General features: G+C 40.2%; 2 protein-coding genes and 2 non-coding genes across 4 annotated transcripts in view; 1 reads left to right on the top strand and 3 right to left on the bottom strand.

Moving 5' to 3' along the window:
- The window catches only part of LOC145459247 (uncharacterized), a 116,134-nt gene extending 111,044 nt beyond the window's left edge, over nt 1-5,090 (top strand). The window contains exons 5-10 of the mRNA XM_080337894.1: nt 336-435; nt 622-752; nt 855-967; nt 1,979-2,125; nt 2,207-2,382; nt 4,744-5,090. Of these exons, the coding sequence (XP_080194020.1) occupies nt 336-435; nt 622-752; nt 855-967; nt 1,979-2,125; nt 2,207-2,382; nt 4,744-4,876 (800 nt within the window). The 3' untranslated portion in view covers nt 4,877-5,090. The remainder of the gene's footprint in view (nt 1-335; nt 436-621; nt 753-854; nt 968-1,978; nt 2,126-2,206; nt 2,383-4,743) is intronic.
- Nucleotides 5,091-13,983: 8,893 nt separating this feature from the next.
- LOC145459259 (large ribosomal subunit protein uL18) lies at nt 13,984-18,125 on the bottom strand. The gene is made up of 7 exons (XM_080337917.1): nt 17,967-18,125; nt 17,619-17,804; nt 16,712-16,846; nt 15,730-15,949; nt 14,905-15,026; nt 14,533-14,663; nt 13,984-14,133 (listed from the first exon to the last, which is right to left on the bottom strand). Exons 1-7 carry the CDS (start codon nt 17,967-17,969, stop codon nt 14,040-14,042), a joined length of 891 nt encoding a protein of 296 aa, XP_080194043.1. The 5' UTR covers nt 17,970-18,125; the 3' UTR covers nt 13,984-14,039.
- On the bottom strand, nt 14,207-14,340 carry LOC145459531 (small nucleolar RNA SNORA57). The gene has a single exon (XR_013921452.1). It is a non-coding gene; the product is annotated as a small nucleolar RNA SNORA57 (small nucleolar RNA).
- On the bottom strand, nt 15,210-15,345 carry LOC145459533 (small nucleolar RNA SNORA57). Its single transcript, XR_013921453.1, has one exon. It is a non-coding gene; the product is annotated as a small nucleolar RNA SNORA57 (small nucleolar RNA).
- Nucleotides 18,126-21,063: the final 2,938 nt, after the last annotated feature.

Raw genomic sequence — 21,063 nt, 5'->3', positions numbered from 1 at the left:
GTGTGCCTTGGAATCAACTTTTATCAAAATACACCAACCAAAACTCTGTCAACAAAAGGAGTTCGTGTATCACCTAAAAATAGTACATTGAACGCTCTCTCATTCGAAATTTCATGCTGGTGACGTCATATTTTGTGATACGATTGTTGATATACAATGTTCTTTCCAATTCTCTACTAGTTGCTGACGATTACCCCTGACGAGTGTCAGCCGAAAATATTCGGGTTCATTTCAATATGAATATACTATTTAATTGTATATTGAAGTTCTGTACCTCCAAGAAGCTCTTCAAATACATTATTATTCATACTTAAAAACAAGCTGTCTTACTCTAGGTTACGGACGTAACTTTTTCGGGTATACAAGCCAACCCGGTAGCAACAAACCGCATTACCTGCAGATGAAAGCGCTGCAGGGCAAGTACAGCAACGTGAGGTAGGTGATATTCACTTTTATAATTTTGAAATATATCCAATACGAGTTCCCACATTGGAAATTGTTGCCAGTCATCTCAACAATTTCTACTATTATGTGTATACTGATAGACTTACAGGATATTGTGTTTCGAAGAAGTATCATGACAATCTAATGTTAGTAAACACAACACTTTCGATTCAATAGAAATTATTACGAATACGCGGGGCCAAAACAAATGGATAAGGCAGCGCGCGAACGACTCCAGAAGCAAAAATTACTGAACGAAGATGTACAAGAGAAAGTGAAATCATTCTCGAAACCTGAAAAGCCGAAAGGTCAGAAGAATGTTCATTCACACATAGCTGATTCATTACAATGTTTTCCCTTTGGCGTGTGCCTCAAACCGTGATATGCATCTAGCTGGTGTGTTTTTACAGTACCAGGATACCAAGCCCCGGACAACTCCAGCGAAACTACAGAGACAAATGCAAATGAAACCGATGCCAACATTGTTCCAACCGATAAACAAAAAGAGAGTATATCTATAAAGGTCAGTGCACCAAGCGACTATAGATGACAAGAACGGTTACTAAACCCCAGAGTTCATTTTGGCTTGACCACTGGTTTATGTGATAACGACAATTCTCCGTAAAATATGCTCACATCATTCATCCCATGTGATTACCTTAATGTCAGAGAACCGCTATTTTTGTACCGAGTTTCTTTCTCGAATTACTAGCCGTCAGCCTATAACAAATTTCATTTTATACTGAAAGGATACATATGAATGAAGTAAATGAATGTATCTTAATAATAAATACATCTCAACACAGGAGTCCAGTTGTTATAGATCCAATTGTGTCTTGAGCGGATGAATATACTAGAACCGCTATGGTTATTATTTTGAACACTTATTTATAGGAAGGGCTGCATTTATCACAAACATTGCGCCTGTTTAAAACATGTGTTGTATTGTTTTTATCGAATGTTGAATTGTAACGTCACAGGGGATTGACTCTGACCAAAATATCTTTGACCAGGACTACATCGTCATGGAGCATCTTTACGGTCGGCGGTTATCATCATGATCAGAATTTCCGTTCCAGTGATACATAATTATGTGCTATAACTGTTAAACCGACAGCGATTTTGAGGGTTCCAAAAATTCCATATCGTATACGTCGACTATATCTAGTGCAAGTCGTCCAATGGCTCATACTACATGTATTTTAAAAAGCTTCTAGGAGGTACAGAACTTCAATATACAATTGATTAGTATATTCATATTGAAATGAGCCCGAATGTTTTCGGCTGACACTCATCAGGGGTAATCGTCAACAACTAGTATAGAATGGAAAAGAACATGGTACATCAATAATCGTATCACAAAATATGACACGTACATGTACACTGTACATGTATTTTCGAAAGTATTTATGCAATCATGACATAATTATACAGCTTTTCCAAAATAATTTTTAAAAACACCCTTTAAAACATGTTTTGCACAAAAGTGTTTGAAACAGCTCATGATTTATATGCAACCCATTGTTATTTACAGGTTTCTGTTGAATCGCATGCAAACCCACAGTCCACTGCTCAAGACACAACTCAGTCCTATATGAGTATGATGGAGGCAAAGAATGATCAGACGAATAAAACGATTGGCAATGTCGACGTACAATCCCCAAGCTCCATAAACAAAGAGGTATATATAACACCATATGACTATATGACTTGCACAAATTGGTCACTATGTCACCGTAGCTTATTTCTTCGCATGTGACAGCAAATTTCACGGCGCACAAGCAAAATCCTGGTTTCGCCACCGTCGTCGGGAAGGATTTGGGAAGATGGGTCAATTGCGACACGGTCTACCATAAGCATGCCTTTGTATCGCGCGGCGAAACCACGAACAACAATGGACATTGTCTTTGATGCAGATACATATGCGCCGGACGGAAGGTAGCGAATGATAATTGAATAAAATATCCTTATTGCAATAAATCCGAATAGTGTAGGCTGACACTTGTGAGGGGCAATCGGCTAGTAGAGAATCGGAAAGAACATTCATTGTATGTTGCATATCAACAACCCTAACACCAAATATGACAAATTATATTACTTATTCAGCGCGGAATTTCTGAAGTAGACAGTACACATCGCATCCTTATCATCTATTAGGCGTACATTTCTGAGTAGGAATAGTTGTCATCCAAGCCTTCGAAATAATTCATAGAAGAGGCTTTCTCGGCTATAGCTATACCAGCATCTGCATCACCTAGCAGTGATAGCGCAAGTAAATGCGCAATATACACGCGCAAGTCGTCTGCTGTACATTCCGGACATTTGGCATTTCTAGACCAAACTTTTAAAACATTTACATTGTAAAACACGATTATCTGGGTGTAGTGAAGTCTCGGATTGATCCAATATACCGCTGAAATCCCAACTTCAACCCCAACCCTAAACCAATCCGCAAACAAACGCTGACTGGTAACACGTCCGCTAACCAAACTACCCCTAACCGAATTAGCAATTGTTGCGTTGTGTCCGATCGTGAAAAGTGGTCTCACAAGTCGGTCGTCCGTGGTCAAGTGATCAATTGCAACTTAAATTTACACCGAAAACTCGGGAGTTCCAAGCATATAGCTGCTGATATCAATGTGAACGTTAGCGTAACGTTCCAAAGACGAACAACGGACAACGAACAATCATCATTTATAGTCCGATTCCTATTGCGTAGCGACTGATTACAGTAACCACTATAACCAGGCCGTGTTATTTTTGGCATTTCAGGAGCCAGATGCCAAAACTGCCAAAAATAAAAATTTGAAAATGCCAAAAATAGGCAATTTTTGGCATATGCCAAAAATAACACGGCCTGCCAAATAGTGTATTTCGTTCATGGTGTTGTGATAAAAGGACCGCGTTACAAGCGAGGAGAGCGTTTGTGGAAGGCAGGTTTCTTAATCTGGGTCCAGCCCACCCATTAGGGGTGCAAGGCTGCAAGCATGGTGTCCTGAATGGTGTGGGCACAGCGAGATTGAACGGCTGACTGTATTTGGTTTACGTCATACTTTCCATTTGTCCAAAGGCAATTTTACGACCATTTTTTACCGGCTTGTCGAGCACTAAATTTGATAAAACAGGTATCAATGAGAAGCTGCCGCAGTACTAATTATTGAAATATAAATTATATTCTGCTCAAACTGGAACTGGAACCCCCAAAATCAACCACGATTTTTGCATTGTGATCGAGTTGAGCATTGTGACGCAACAAACTGTCTGGCTATTTCTGAGCTGCATAGTCTCGTTTTGCCAGACCGTCTTGTTGCGTCAATGTTCTTAAACAAGCTAACCTTCCCAGGACTCTTCCATGCGAGTTGGTAATATTAAAGCCACCTGAAGTGACAAAAGTCCTCCGAAAATATATCGGTAGACTGAAGGAGAAACGATAGTCGGGCTACTAAATAAAATATAGAATGTGTTGAGAGACAACACAGGAAACTCCTGGAAAAGGATCGAGAAGAAAATTCTTTCCGCGATGAGATCGATGGCACCGGCGAAGTGATCTCATTTCATGATGCATGGAAGCCGGTTCGGCCCTCCAAAGATTTTAAAGCTCTGAAAACCTTTTGTGGATGACTGGCAACATTCTTTCCCTCAACGGCTACTGTTGAAGCCGATTTTTCCCAGATTTGCTGGGCGAGAAATTAATTTAGGAGAAACTTAGCTGACGTGAGTTTGGAAGCACCGTTACAGTACAAAAGATTAAGTCTATTCAACAGCTGTAACAATCAGCTGTTGAGCGTGTTTGTTAGGCTTTTCTTTTTTTTTTGCTTATTGGCACCGATTCCGATGGATACTGCACATTTTGTGGTTTCGTTTGATATTATTAACCTATGAAATCGTTAGGTTTTTTCTTCTTCTTATTGTTTGTTGGCACTGATTATACGTGGATGCTGCACATTTTGTGGTGTTTTTTGACAAACTAGCCCAAATAAAGCGTTTTTGGGACTAATTCGAGGCTGAAACTATCTATTTAGAGGACGATGCCAAAACTGCCAAAAATAAAAATCGAAAAATGCCAAAAATAAGTTATTTTTGGCAGTTTTGGCATATGCCAAAAATAACACGGCCTGACTATAACCTGCGGATTGCTGCGGTAACATCGTCTGTTCGTTTTCCCAATCATTATTCAGTTGAAATGCGTCTTCTTAATTCAAGCGGACGAATTTCACATCGAAATACAGTTGGAAACAAATTTCCAGGCTCAATACCCGTAAGGCGAAATGCGGCAACCAACAATTCTTTCACATCTAGATTGCGCACAAAACACACTCTTCCCGACTTTGACAAGTCTTTCAAGGAAGCGCGGCAAGCACGCTATATCCGATCAAAAGAACGGAGGGAGGTGGAGCGAGAACTTTCGGTGAATGAAATGTTTGGACGGTAGCGATATGGCGATGGAATTTACATGGTCGGGAAAATTGAACTCACGTACTCATCAAGACCTATTCTGGATGCAAAGCGAAGCTAATGTTGCAAAAGCAGCATCGGTGACATTCTCCCGTTAAACCCTTTATCTTTAGAATATTATGATCAATGCAGTATTACTAGGCCTACTGCAATACTTTGATCACATTTCACCAAATAAATCTTTTGTTTTACTAGTTGCCTATACTATGTAGACCTACTGTATACATGCAATGCAACCTATTCCAAACATTCACCTGGTCGTTCGGATGCATCATGTTTTACAGATTCTGATAGGCTGCGATTCAATCTCAGCGTTCGTGACAGTTTTACTGTGTATCCAATGCTGAAATATAGGTCCTTTTTGCACGCGTGACACCTGACAGTGCTTGAAGAGTTGGAATCTTAAGTTGATGACGAAATCGAAATATTACTACCGACTAAGTATCAAATTTTATCAAGTAAGGAATCCAATCGCTATGGTCGTACCATAAATAAAGGGAGAAATAAACTTTCATGCGCGTAATTCACAATTACGTTTATCGCGAGTCACGCTATCAACAAAACAGATACGGTGCCGTATCGGCGTCGCCAAAGCGTCATAAATATAAATACGAATTATACTCAACCAGTATAAGCTTGTTTTTCGATTGTTTTACAATGATAGTCAGATTTCCACGACTTATTTTCACATTCCAGTGAATAAATAAGATTTTTGTGATGGCACCAGTTGAGTTGAGTTGGGTTCATTGTTGATAAGTTTATCCTTTCAAAAACACCACGAAATTGTGATACAATGAAAAGATAGTAAGATACCGAAACGAATTGGAGTAGTCAGACACCCAGCTGAGTCTAGGGTTAAGAAGAGGCATGCGCAGTTGCACACCACATGCACTGTTTTACGCCGATGGAAAAGCAATACGAGCTAACATAAAAAGGACAATTTACAAACATAGTTGGTATGTCAACGAAGGCGAGGTTGGTATATGAGATCGTGGTCAGGTAATCTCAATTAAAACAAAGTTTACCAGTCGGCATACGTGCGGCTTATGTCTGTCCCGGATGTAGGCGAAACCGAAATTGTAAAAGGGAAAAGATCCAGTAACATGTCTGTCAATTTCCGATTTAGCGGATTCAACTATTAACTTATCGCAAAGTGCAGGTTTTGAGTTCAGTAAATAGGCCTATAGATATTATCAAGATGTAATTAATTGATGCAATCAATCCATTCATGACGCGTGTACGACCGGAATTGACAACTAGAGAATTTTCAGCTTTTATTAGAATTAGAGTTATAGCTACACTGTTTCGTTTTCTCAAATTAGACTAGAATTAGAATTACTGAATTCACAAAAACTTGGGAATACAATTAATTAGAATTAGAAGGAAATTAAAAAAAAACAAGTTCAGTTCATATTAAATTAGACTTCATTCTCATAAGCACGAGAATTGCAAATGTCTGCGCGCCGAGCTTGACTCGTTTCGCGCAATATTGATCTCCCGCTGCATTTTCGGGAAAACCAGATATAGAAAAAATTGTAGCACAGAAAGATTTCACAGGTTATATTAGAATTAGATTACCGTCTTTTCTCTCTAATCAGACAACTAGAATTATCTCGTTGTCCAAGTCAGACGCAACGCAGCAACTGTAATCGACGGGATTATCCAGCGACGCGTAAACGAAATTACTTGGGAAGCCGTCGTATTTGTTGGTGTCACCTGATGCGTCAGAAAATCGGACAGTTTCACAAACGTTGTCTATAATTAGGCCGATACCGAACAGCTAAAGATGATGTCACGAACTCTGCCCTCTGACTTCACAAGACTTAATGAAGCACTTCCTTTCTCGCACGGATCAATCCAAAATTTTGAGGCTTTGTAACGTCACGTCGGATGACATATTTTGCCGTAACTATATAAATCACGCGTTATTCATCATGGTGGTTCAGTCATATATCGGAGCAACTGTTTTATTGCTACGCGAGAGCTTAATTTATTTGACGACATAATCTCAGGCTAACAGACAGTGGCCTAGCATAGCCTACGTAGCTATGGCGAACTCTTCGTTGGATATATTCGTTGATGACAGTTTAGAAGCAGATAAAAACACGTCTATCGATGGAGTCTTGAAGTCAACAGTCGACTTACAGTGGCTAATATGCGAAATATTGAACATCATCATGGCATCAGTGCTTGGTGTCGTTTTAATCACGCTGTCAATCTATCACAAACGAAAGGGATTACGAAATTTCGTGGACCGTACCAAGTCGAAGATACGATCAAAGCGATTTGAGGTCGCGTTGGACTGCTTGACTTTGGGAGCCGCGATCTTTGCGTTCCTTCGAGTGATTACGGATATTGACGGCGTCGTCGGAAGAGATTCCGCGTTGAACTGCACTTATTTAAAGAAGCCGAAGATATTCGTCAGTTACGTGTCATTCGGGTGCACATGTGTGAATTATTGGATAAGACAAAGAATTATTCACGGCAACAAACAATTAAGCCATCTGAGCAGTCCGGGAACAAGAATATTTGGTGTGGCATTTCTGGTAGTTATGTCTCTTCTGTATATAGCGAGTTTGATTTTATTCATGATCACGGCTGGCTATGAACCAAGACCTGGCTTAGGATGTTCAGATGGTGACGACTTGACTCCGTTCTATATCTTGGCATTCACCTCTGTGGCGACACAGATTACGCTCGTGTGTTTACTGATATTTCCTCTTATGAAGAGAGGAGGGTCGATAGCATCCAAGTTGAAGATAAAACGAGAACACCGCCTCATCAAGATGATTTTTAGAGCATTTGTCACTGCAGCCGTCGGAGTAGCATTCACAATAATAGGCCTGGTAATTTTAATTGCGATACCTGTAGTCGTCGACGATCTAGGTATGCTCGTTGTCAATGTTAATTTATTTGTGCTTGTGTTCTGCGGAATCTTTACCTTTGCGGATTGGAATAAAAGATTATTCCCGTTCGGAAATATTTCAACATTTTACAATGCTTCGTCCTTGAGCGTGAGGCCCGCGCAGATAAACACTTGAAATTTTCGGTAATCGAAAATCATACAAGGATGCGATATAATTATATTGATTTATGTTCTTATGCATTATATGAAATCTGCACTGTGTTCATATTTATACTTTTAAAATGTTCTTGTTCAATGTGGTAAATAAATATTCGATCTCTTGCTCCGCGCGGATTTCATGATAGCGAGATTTTTACGAAATCAGAAAATGCCCCACATTTAGAAATAGGCTATACCCAGGCATTGATATTTTTGGCATTTTAGAAACCAGATGCCAAAACAGCCAAAAACTTATATTTTTGAAAAAGCCTAAAATAAGGCTTTTTGGAAACATATATTTTTTTTAAAGTTTATGATAAAATGTCAACAATTATTGAAAGGAGATAGTATGAAGGGACAAAACAAGTGTGTAAAGCAAAATTCTCAAATTGAGGTGAACACTTCGGGGGAACGCTGACTAACTTCAAAGGAGTCCTTGAAAGACAAATCAAAACCTTAGGACCTAGGGTTGAGGCCAAGAGAGAGAGAGAGAGAATCTTTATTTTCATCCAAACAAAATACATAACACACGGCAGTGATGGTGGTACAGAATATATTCATGCACAGCAGTGTTGGGATCAAGTCACTACCTTCGAGTCACGAGTCATTGTACATTTTGACTCGAGTCAAGTCAAGTCAAGTCACTCGATTTTTTGAGGTGACTCGAGTCAAGTCGAGTCAAGTCAAGTCAAGTCACGAGTCAAGTCACAATTCCAGTCAAGTTGCTTTTTCGAAGTATGAGGCATAATAACGTCATTGTATTTTGCTAGTCGTCTGAAATACAGATTGAGTGGTCATTGATTTTGAACCGATGAACGAATATATAGTTAAATTTGTACGCAAGAAGGCGCTGTAGCACTCACATATACGTAGTGCTGCTAAACCTCAGTTGACAGTTACCAGTCAAAATCGAGAATAGATACGAATTGATAGGATGCAATACATTATCCATTTACAAATCGATATGAAACAATTCGAGCTTGCGCCAATGGTTGAGGACTATACAAACTATATTCGAATTCAATTTCAATAAAACAAGAGGTTTGGTTAAAAGGTAAAAAGTGAGAACATAAATTACTTTACTTTCCTAGTTTACGACAACGTAAGCTGTAATCTTCGATCACTTTGTTTGCGGTCAATTTATTTGTGAGAGAACAATGAAGGCTTTGTAAAACGCACGAACATTGAATGATTGGTCGCGCGTTTCGCGAACAATCCGGACATATGTAAGATACAGTAATTTTTATCGACACCGACTACTTGATGACTTGAAATTGACTCGTGAATTTTGCTCCGAGTCACGAGTCAATCCACATTTCTGATACGCCGAGTCAAGTCAAGTCAAGTTATACGAAAATGGTGACTGGAGTCAAATTCATGACTCGAGTCATCCCAACACCATACCAGTCCATCAAATCGCGAAATCGCTGGCATGCATTCACTGTTGCACTTTCTCGACGCGGTCAGGACAGAGAATGAATTTTAGTTTGTTGACAGCAGATATTATGAAAGAATTGTTACCGGTAACAAGCATCACTCACTCACCTGTCTCTCTGTATGTCTCACCGTAGTATTGTAAGACACAGCTTCTTCATAATATCGGGTGACAACCATCAAAATTTCATTCTCTGCCTCGATCGCGTCGAGAAATTGCAACAGTGAAGAAATGTCTGTAAAATTTTTCGCAAGATGTTTAGAAATCGAAGACGCGTTAGCCGACATGGACTGGTATGCTTTTCGTGAAAATCTTCTAGCTGTCATTTGTATACGGTGGATTTCCGAAAAAAAATTGCCACTGACATTACTTTTCATGCAATGTGCACGTGGATGCCTCTTATTTACTTCGCCTAAGCTAAGGTGGGTGTCTGATCTTAGAGGCTACTCCAATCCTATCTTTTCATTGTATCGCAGTCTTGTGATGTTTTGAAACGATGAAAATATTAATAAACCTGATTGATTGACAAATGCTTTTCGCACCTTCAACTCTAATTTGAGACCACATCGTAGTTAGAACGCAGTGCCCGTGAAAGGACATCGAAATTTTGAGTAACATTTGGGATGATGATAATTAAAGAGAAAAGTCATCACCGGCAGTGAAGTCGTGATTTTACTAGTATTGGCAAAAATTGACGACACATTTTCTTTAGTCACCATCATCAGGATCTGAGCTGAACTAACTACGGAGGTTAGTTATCTATAGCTGCACTAAGTTACGGAGATATGACGTAGGTTGGTGAGTTTTTTAGTCACCAGGTTTCTTGCACCTGGGGGACTCGACGCGCCCGGGTGCCGCGCGGTGAAAAACTCATATAACTCCGCTTCTCCGGGTTGAAATTGAGTCAAATTTGTTTTGCATCGCTTTTGAAGACAGCGCAACAATTTCATGGGGTTGACAGAAAAATCGAAAAATTAAAAAATTCTGCATATTTGGGTAAATTCGACATTTTCAAACTACGAAATCCGCGATTACGGGTTGGAATGAATTCAAATTTAGTGAGCATCGTTTTTTAAGGCAATGTAACGATTTCGTCACGTAGTCAGCAAGATTCAGGAAAATTTTTCTTTTTTAGCAGCCCTAATGTCCATTAGGGTGGAGTGAAAAAAAGAAAAATTTGAATTTTAAAAAGCGCCTTTTGATATTTGGTCCCAAATCTCAAATGAACTACTTCTATCATAATTTCGGGTTCTTGCACCCTCTAGTGGCCATGCAATTTCACTGAGCGACCCGAAAATTGATAATTTTGCCATATCTAACTGCTTATGCTAGAAAGCCAGTTTGAGGCTTAATATCTGCGGAAGCAACACGTTTTTATCCCTTCCATAGAACTTTGTCTTGAAAATGTACAGAAAAAAGTTACAATCAAATTATTGATTTTTCAAGTATAATTGAACATTGACGCAGTGTAATGATCGATCTTATGATTGTGAACCACAGTCATGTTCATCACTTACAACTGCTTTTTAAAATATACTCAACCAAATTAAGTCCCCTTTCTAGTATGAATAGAGCTCAGTTTGCTAATAGCTAGTGTTAGAACTGCATGCTAAAGTCATCCCGCGATCTCTTTTCAGTCATCAATAGACCAATATCACCAATAGACCAAGCAATGGACCATTGACCAATAGACAAAGCAATGAACCAATATACCAGCATGCTGTGGGGTTTGTATTGACACAACTCCATATTGAAAACACAAACCTACGATTCCATATTGAAAACATAAGCTGCTTTCAGTAATAAACAGTATTAGTCTGTAGCTGTACATCATGTTTGGTATTGAACAATTCCATCTGCTTTCGCGACTCAAGTTTTTGTTTATTGAGGCCCTCTCGACGCTCAAATCCAGTCACACAATATTGTAGAAATTCTCAGCACCCCCAATAATCTGATTGTGCATTTGTATTTCGAACCACGACGGAAAATATACCTCCATGCAGAAATGTGCAAGAGAGTTCACGTTGGTTGATGGACCACTCCGTCCCACATAGAACCTTAGTATTCTACATGCGAAAGTTAACCATCTGGATTGAATGATCGGCCCAACCTCCAAGTACCGTAGATCAGGTTCAACTAAACCAGAGGTTCTCAACCAGGGGTCCGCGAAACCTTCAAATTTGAGAAATGTGTGATAAAGATGAAGCTAATTTCAATTTTTTTAAATCTGAGAATTCACAACGAAGTTTCGCTTGAAAGCTGCAATACTTAAGGACTCGCGTAAACAGTATGGCCGTCCGAGATGAAATATTGTACTCTGTAAACTCATTTTATATGCAAAATTGCCAATAGCCTACTGATAGAATCATATTGCTGTTTAGAGATGTTTTGTTATGGTTTCGGAATAAATTCGCTTGCAAAAAAAATCATTTATCCCTATAATAAACATAACTGCTGTTCCAGAATAACTTCAAGATGAGCTGCTACATAGAAATGACTAGGCTCGACGCTACATCGATAATGATGATGAAATGAAGATGATGATATTGGTGCCATGTATGTTGCGATCAGATGCAAAGGTGTACTTGGAAGCGTTGCGCGTTATTATTACATTCGCCACCTCCTATCTTTATGGAAATTAATGGATTTTCGGCAGTAGTTCATGTCAAATCGACAGCACGAATTTTCGAGACACGGCAGTGTCTTTAGAGAAAGGCTGAGAACCACTGAACTGGATCAATCAAAGGAACTGTGCACACTGCACATTTGATAGGCATACTTTTGCTCAATGCTCATTGCCCAACTCCTCCATAGCAGACCAGACAATTCTGGAAAATGCGGATTAGGGATTCTTTTGAAATTAGCAATTGGCCATTCAGAAACAGGACCATCTAGTTTCGAGCCGATTGGACAGTCACCGAAACTATCCGGACCTTTTGCAGTGCCATCTGAAAGCAGCTTTTGTTTTCAATGTGGTGTTGTAGGTTTGTGTTTTCAATAGGGAGTTGTCTGTGTACAAACCCTACAACATGCTGGTAAGAAGTCTATTTTGGTTCAAGTCTATTGATGGTTGAATCGAGATGCTTTAACACGCAGCTCTAACATTAACTATTTGCAAACTGAGCTGTATTCAACAATATAACAACAATAATCATTGGGTTAGAATTTTCTTTTCAACAAGTTACACACAATGTACAATGCGATGTAACGAACAGATAGGATGTCGAACGACACGCATCAGTAGCGATCCTTTACTCAAACATCCACCTCGTCCTAGAGTGCCCGATGTCACCGTTCTTTTCGATGTTGATCTTTTTTGAAGCCGCTGTCCTTTCTACTAGTTCTTTCCATTCCTTGTTAGTGCTTTCTTTCTTCGGGTCTTTTTTGTCGCCGTAAGCGCACAAGTACAACACACGAGCGCCCACGTCATCCAAATATCTTATGATCGACCGAAAAGATTATCGCTCTATCAAAAATGCCGGACCTGATTTGTGGAACAGTATCCCGCCGGCCATCCGACAGTCGACGAGCATGTCCACATTCAAGTAGAAATTCAAGCAATTACTACTAAATTGATACAGTCCATCCTCAAGATTACCGGACCACGACTGACCTATCGATCTCGCTTCCCATGACATGCCGCCCTATTTCTTGTCGCTTTCTATACTATCTTATTTACTTCCATTCACTGTGCATGCCTCCTCTTTACATCGACTAGGCCAAGGTGGGTGTCAGATTCCACAGACTACTCCTTGTCGCTTCGACATTTTCCTGTCTTTTCATTGTATCGCATTTTTTGTGGTGTATTGAACTGATAAAATTGCTAATAAACCAATGATGATGATGATGATAAGAACGGCGACAGCGGAGCCCAGATGAACCTCCGATGGGGAATCGAACCCAGTACACCTGTTTAGTAGGCGCTCACTAAAATGGGAACTTCATTTGGTTGATTAAGTTTTTAAAAGTAGTTGTAACTGTAACTGATGGGTGTGGTTCGCTGTCACAAGATCGATCATCACTCTGCGTCAATGCTCAATTTTACTTGAAAAATCAATAATTTACTTATATAACTTTTTTCTTTACATTTTCAACACAAAGCTCTACGGAAGTGAGATAGAAACGTGTTGCTTCCGCAGATTTTAAGCCTAAAACCGGCTTTCTAGCATAAGCGATTACCTTGACAGAACAAAATTAGCTATTTTCGGCTCGTTCGGTGAAATTACACGGCCACTGGAAGGCGCAAGAACCTGAAATCACGATAGAAGTAATTCGTTTGAGCTTTGGGACCAAATATCAATGGCACTTTTTGAATTTCAAATTTCTTTTTTTCACTCCACCCTACTGTCCATAAACCGAATCGAAAATCAATGCCACAGCTACACTTCATTCAGGATCATCTTCCAATCGGTGAAAGGTAAGCTTATGGGTTTCCCGCTTTTACAAACCGCTGTAACTAATTTGCGTACCCCTTGTCTCATCTCAAGTGCAGCTAATCCCGACCCCGACATTCGTGCTCCCGGTTTCGAGTAACTCTTTGAGCTTCAGACACACTTGTCAAGTCAAACGAGATCAACATAACAAATTTCTGTAGCAGCAAATTTGTATTTTGCGTTGCTATGCGAAAGAGCAATCATAAAGTTACTCTTCTGCTTGGAGGGCGCGGAGGAAAGACGCCTTCTTCTGTCTGACACGGTCATCACGTTGAGACTTGCTCATCTTCTTACGGTTCCACCTACAACATCGAGGCAACTCTGTCAGACACGTGCCGACACCGAAGTATCACAAGCATTCTAGCGCTTTCATTCAAGTGTTGGTTCGATTGAGGATAGAACCAAGGCAGACGTACCATTGGCACCGAAGACATAGCAAACCAATGTTCTACCTCTGTATTATATCTCGGACACGCACGAAACAAGCATGGCAGAGTCAAGAGAAGAGGCATGTAGAGAGTATTCAAGATTCCACATTACTTCTGAGCACTCTTTTTCAGTGTGATCTCGCACAATGCAACCTTACCGATTCAGTGGGTAGGCTACATCCTATAGTCGTAACATACACCACGCATCCGACTTCTCGGGTCATGAAAATCCAGGAGTTTGTACTCGAGTACGAAAAAGGCAAGCCGACTCACCTCTTGGTCTTCACATCAGTACGCTCAGGTTTCTTCTTGGGTGTGGGATCTTCGCGGATCGCAGCGTGGCATTTCGTGTACATCTCTTCCAAGTTGTCGGCATTCAATCCGTTTTTGATGAATTGCGAAAACTGATAATGTAATGACGGTGTGATCATAACTACAGATGATCAGCAACACGACTAAGTCAATATGAATCTGAATTGTATACAGAGGACTGCTGATTGACACATTATCGAATGCCAACCAGTAATTAATCTGCAGTTATTCTTGCACAGCTGTAGGTAAGAAGCCGCGAGAGCAATGAAGGAGTGCTGTCACGGGGCAAAAATGTGCGTCACGGCAGCGAATACTGCTCGGAACGACTAATACCTGTCGCTTGTACGCGTCGTCATCTTCCTCCTGCAACTGTCTCATGTAATCGGCGACGTGTCCACCGAAAATATGGTGTCTATGGGTCTCGGCACTGAATTCCTTCGACTCCGCATCGTAACCTGTAGTGAAATGAAGTATACGATTTTGGCAGTGCTTGAAAAAGTTGAGCGTATTAATAGTTCACAAGTAATCAAATACTGATAGAGCTTTGTCGTAAAACCCACCATTGGTTTGAGACATTGGTGAAATGCGGCTTTACACTATACAGATCATACACGGATCTATTGTAGCAATTTTGCATCATGTGTCGGTTCGATTGAGGATAGAACCAAGGCAGACGTACCGTTGGCACCGAAGACATAGCAAACCGATATTATACCTCTTATAAATATCTCTGACACACACACAAAACAAGCATGGCAGAGTCAAGAGAAGAGGCTATCATGGAAATTACTTTGGTGCCGACAAACAGACCATGCTCAGATTAAGGCAGTGGTTCGCTTTGCCGTCAATAAACACAGCCGAGGTCATACTGATTTACTGAGAATATTGATCACAATCCATTCGTTGAAAAAATTGTTGATGCAGTTCATTTTGTGCATCTGTATTAAATATTAATGTATCATAGATGTGTAATAATGTGGTACAATTTTTGTTAACTAATCGAAATTGAGGTGATTTAACAGAGCAGCATAGTGTACAAACAGAAACATAGTGATATTTCCTTACACCACAAATCATCACATATAGTTACAGTACGTGCTTGTACCAGGGCATTCCAGCAAGAACACACAGATAATTTAACGGGCATTTCAAACCAACCTGGGAAACGCTTTGTCGAATGCGGAATGTCCAGACCGCCATCGGCGGCACCTTTCAAAGCACCAAAGACCTTGGCACCGGTAGAGGTGCGCGCCAGGCCGATGTCCAAGAAAGCACGGAAAGCGCCTGGTTTGCCGTCGATGTTTTCAACATAGTATTCGTCACCATCGACCTCAGTCTGGCCTTCATAGATCGTATCGAGACCAAATTTGTTCAAGAGCTGGAAACAGAACAGGATTCAATGACGCCTCGTTTTAATTACCATGACAGACTTGTGACTAGATAATTCTTGTTGTACACAATAGGACTGTTCAAAAGCAGTTCTTTCTTTCAAATTACGCGATAAAAATTATTATGTTGGCTGAAACAACGCAGCACACCAAATTTGGCTCAATTCCAACCAGTAGAAGCGAAGTTGTTGCAGTAGAAAAATTTCGATTTCAACAAAATAGTATTTACGGTGGCTAACTCTTTCATCTATTGTAAAATCATGGAATTAGAAATTAGTCTGCTGCAATAACCTCGCTTCTAGGGGTTGGAATTGAGGAATTTCATGTGCATCATCTCTGCTGAAAGTCAAACGATTTCATGGGCTAGACAGAAAAATTTCAAATTTCTTTTTTATATAATAAATGAGTCAAGTTTCATCACAGAGCCAGTGAAATCTGATTATTTTTCATTTGAACAGTCCGATTCTACAATTATAGTCAAATTTCCAGTTTCCCCGAAAATGTAACACAAGAACTGTGAAGTACGGAACGAGCCAAACTTGTGCACAGAAATTTGTCATGAACATGTCGATGTCCATGGGAGTAAGCTCTGAGTAGACTTTAAATTGGATATTTGTTGATTAGGAATTCCGACAAATATGAAGTTATCAATTGTAATTTCAATCTTATTTGGAAAATTTATACGAATATATTGTAACAATCATGTGGTTAATATTATCATCTAGGAAGCAAAATGAGCTTTCGATAATTACCCTTCTGGCAAGAAGTAGTCCTGTACAATACGCAGCGGCGTAGTTTGTCAACCCAACCTTGACGCCATATCGCGGGAGCTCGTGCGCGTAAGCGGCACAAATCACGTAATCTCCTTCAATACGGGCATACGCTATCTAAAATTGAGAGGGGTACATAAAGTGCCACATTGAGTTAATCAATGACCAGAGTGGAATTGGTGGCAACGTCACGCAGGATTCATTTCAAAAAATGAACCGAGACTCAATAAATCTAGCGATATGAAAAATCACATTTTATGAACAATTCATATAATACATTGCACCATGCTTACGAGCCATGGGGTGAACAGACGCAGCATGCGAGTATGATATATGTATGAATTGTGCATAAATTCTTATCTTACCAGCAAGAATATATCACAACCACATAAACTTATGGAATTAGTAGTCTCAGTTGTATGCAGATGACTGCTGAATGGCAAACTATCAAATGTCAACCAGTAATTAATCTGCAGTTATTCTGGCACAGCTGTAGGTAAGAAGCCGCGAGAGCAACAGAACCATGCTGTCACGGGGCAAAAATGTGCGTAGGTGGGGCCATAAGAACAATATGAACTATCAAGTAGCATCAATTTTAGCATTTCTGGACTGGTGACAACAGACTTCAGCGAAAATGAATTCACGTTTGTGATAATGGGTCAGACAATCATTTCGTTTCGGGTATACATGTAATATTATATTTAATAGACCTATATACTTCGGACAATCAATTTCTAAACATGTGCAGAAAAGGATGGATGGTTTTCGATGACCCTTGACAGCATGCGAGCATTCTGGTTATGTATCTCCAACATAAAGGTCTCCAGACACATTTTTACAGATCTAACAGTTTGATAATGACCCTATTTCTATTCAAAAACAAACGTACCTGGCAAACGATGTCTTTGTTTGTGAATCGCACGATCATACGATACTTGGGGGTGTTGTATTTGTTCTTATCTTGAACAACCAGCCTCTTACGAGCGTAGTAATCGGTAATACCTTGACGCCTTCGCTTGTATTTGACTTGGTAACGCTTGAAGTAAGCCTTGTTCTTGAGAACTTTGACAAAACCCTGAACAAAACGTCACATTCGCCATCGCATGTGCTCCTGGTCATGAGGTCGCGAAGCATCGACTAATCCAAGTTAATCGGGCATTGCTTCAAGAAACAACGATCCTAAAGCAAGCCAGATTGTTCCACATTGATTCTAATATCCTAAAATTTGTCAACTCACCATGTCGAGAGCTTATTTACTAGTTTTCAAAGACAGCGGAATAGATAGCTTCGGTCTAGGGGCCGACTACATTCCGAAAGAAAGACATCAGCCGAAATTCTCGGCTCGTGCAAGTTTCTCACCTCTGCTGCCACCACTAAATCTTGATTGATTTCGTGGCAATTTTCCTACTTTACCATACCTCTTTACAGCGGAGCAATGCCTCTTGTGTATCGCATTATACCTCGTGTGTCACTATAGATAACTAACATACCTAGGTTAGTTACCTATAGTTTCACGAGCGGCTAAAACGAAAAACCGTTCATTGCAAAAATCGCCGATTTGTTGCACAAAACCGACAGGTTAGAGCTTGACTATAGATTACTAACCTACGGATAGATACGCAGGTCCCGTCGTTACGCTCCGGCAAGCAGTTACACTTGTTGCTGAGCAATCTAAAAGCAGCATATTTGGTGGTGTTATAACTTGCGACCCGAGGGGTGAAATTTAATGAAACTGGTCTTAATTGAGAGCTATTGTCGCACTGATTCTGAGAATACAAATTAAAATCTTGTCGGGGAAAGGGAACCACGTCAAAACATCCCTTGAAATATGAAAATCGGCATTGCTCTGAACAATCGCTTGATGAAATTGCAATTGTTACGTTCATCGTGTTGCGGTGGTGCCATTGTTGGAACAATGCCGATTTTCGGATTTTGAGGGCTGTTTTGAGGTGGTTCCATATCCCCGTCAAGATTTTAATTTGTATTTTTGGAATCAGTGCGGCAGTAGCTCTCGATTAAGACCAGTTTCATTAAATTTCAGCCCTCGGGTCGCGAACTATAACACCACCAATTATGCTGCTTTTAGATTGCTCAGCGACAAGTGTAACTGCTTGCCGGAGCGTAACGACGGGACCTGCGTATCTATCCGTAGGTTAGTAATCTATAGCTTGACGCGGCCTATATTAAACAGTAAATGTGCATTCACGCATTGGGCGGTATTGTAGGCCTATACCTTTGAAGATGAAGGAGAAGGGAAAAAGGTAGATCCTGCGCGACACTGATGTAAAATATCATGAATCGGAACGTCAGCGACATCAGGATATTCTCAGAAGTCGCCTTATTACGGGGAATGTGATATGCTTATCTGTGGTGCTCTTTTGGGGATGTTCTTTTATCACATCGGTGATGTTTTTCAATTCAATTTATTACTAAAATTTCATCATTTCATTACACCACAAGACCCCAATACAATGAAAAGATAGGAAGGTGTCGAAACGACTTGGAGTAGTCTTTGAAATCCAAAGGTGGTCAGTAACGAGGTGCTCAAGTAGTTTTCCTCTACTTCTGGTACTTACTCAAGTAGATCTCATTTTCTCTCCTTCGACTTCGTAATATTTTGTGATCTACTTACTTACTTTTCGCCATTTTCAGTTTGTCAAGTAGAAGTAGTTTAACCCCCCAATAAGAAGGTTAGCCCGAGGCATTTCAGGGCTGTTTTGACGGATGACCAACCTTTAATATTCATAAACTTCAAGTAAATTCCAGAATCTTTGTTGCGCTTCGCGCACAGTAGTTATGGAGTGACAGATATGTTTCACGAAAGTAGGGCCTATCAGTGAATATAATTGAGGTACCGGATTGCGTGGTTCCGCTTGCACCGCATTGTCGCCCATATCAAATATTTCATCACAATGGTGTCTGGCTCTTTTTTTCTTGAGCTACTCTCTCGATTCGCCAGACAGCATTGTTACGTCCTGAGCTACTCTCTCGTTTCGCCAGACAGCATTGTTGCGTCCCAATGCCAATCTCCATAACAATGAAAAATTCGAGGCTGATTGTGGGAGTTCCAGGGCCACGAGCGGAATAAAATTTATATTTTCGTAATCAGTGGAGAGTCAGCTTTCGATTGATACCCGTTTTTCCAAATTTAATGCTCGGCAAGCCGGTCAAAAATGACCGTCAAATTGCCTGTAGCTAAATGGAAATTGTGACGTGATACAATTTCACTGAGGCGTGAGATTTGGCTGTGTCGACACCATATAGGACACTATGTAAATAACTAACCTACGGATAGATACGCAACACCCGTCGTCACGCTTGCTTGCTCGGAGGAAAATACTGCTCAGCAATCTGAACGCAACGTGATTGTTAATCCCATAGCTGACGACCCGAGCGCTCAAATTAAATAAAGTTGATATTATTTGAAAGCCACTGTCGCACTGATTCCGAAAATATATATTAAACTTTCATCAAGGCAAAGTAACCAGCCCGAAATAGCCAGTAAATTCTGAAAATCTGCATTGTTTCAAACAATCGCAGCGACGCACCACAATGACCATCACAATGACACTTGCGTGTCTGTCATTGTTGAGAAAAATGCCGATTTTCAGACTTTGAGGTGTATTTCGAGGCGGTTTCATTGCCCTGATCAGATTTTAATGTATATTTTCGGAATCAGTCCGACAGTAGTTTTCAAATTAGAGCAACTTTATTCAATTTGAGCGCTCGGGTCGTCAGCTATGGGATTAGCAATTACGTTGCGTTGAGATAGGCATTTTGCAGGACTTCGATCACGTGACTAGATACGCATAACAACAACAAATTGGTTAGCAAGCTACTTTCTCGCGCACCTGCTTCAGTGCTAAATATCGCATAGTGTACTGTTGATTTCTGGTTGTAAACGTTTCGAAAATTTGTTGTAGAAGTCATCTGAGATTTACCTATCCTAGATGTCAATCCTGTACAAAGCACATAGAATGATATCGTCAGAATTACGCAGAAATCTGTCGTTAACGTAGCCGTATTTCGGATACAGTATATTATCGTTTTCGGGCTGTAAACGTTCGCAAGTGTCATGGAGATGCGCAAGGATTCAAATATGTTGGATGTCTTTGATTCATGAACTATGTAAACTCCTTGCATCAAAATGATCGACATTGTAGCCGTTATTTGGTAGTCAACTATGATTTTATGACACAAAATTCGACATTGCAGGACATTGACTGCGTGATATTTATTGCAGCATTAAGTTAGGTGTGGATAGTATACTATAGTTGTATTGTAGCGGTAGTTGGTAATCATTGCAGCATTTTGATGATTGATATCGATTGCAA

This window comes from Botryllus schlosseri, chromosome 16 (genome assembly GCF_051294905.1).
Source record: "Botryllus schlosseri isolate E-star chromosome 16, Bs_hap1, whole genome shotgun sequence".
NCBI lineage: Eukaryota > Metazoa > Chordata > Ascidiacea > Stolidobranchia > Styelidae > Botryllus > Botryllus schlosseri.
The sequence above is the reverse complement of the archived record's forward strand: the minus strand, read 5'-3'. Positions and strand labels throughout refer to the sequence as shown.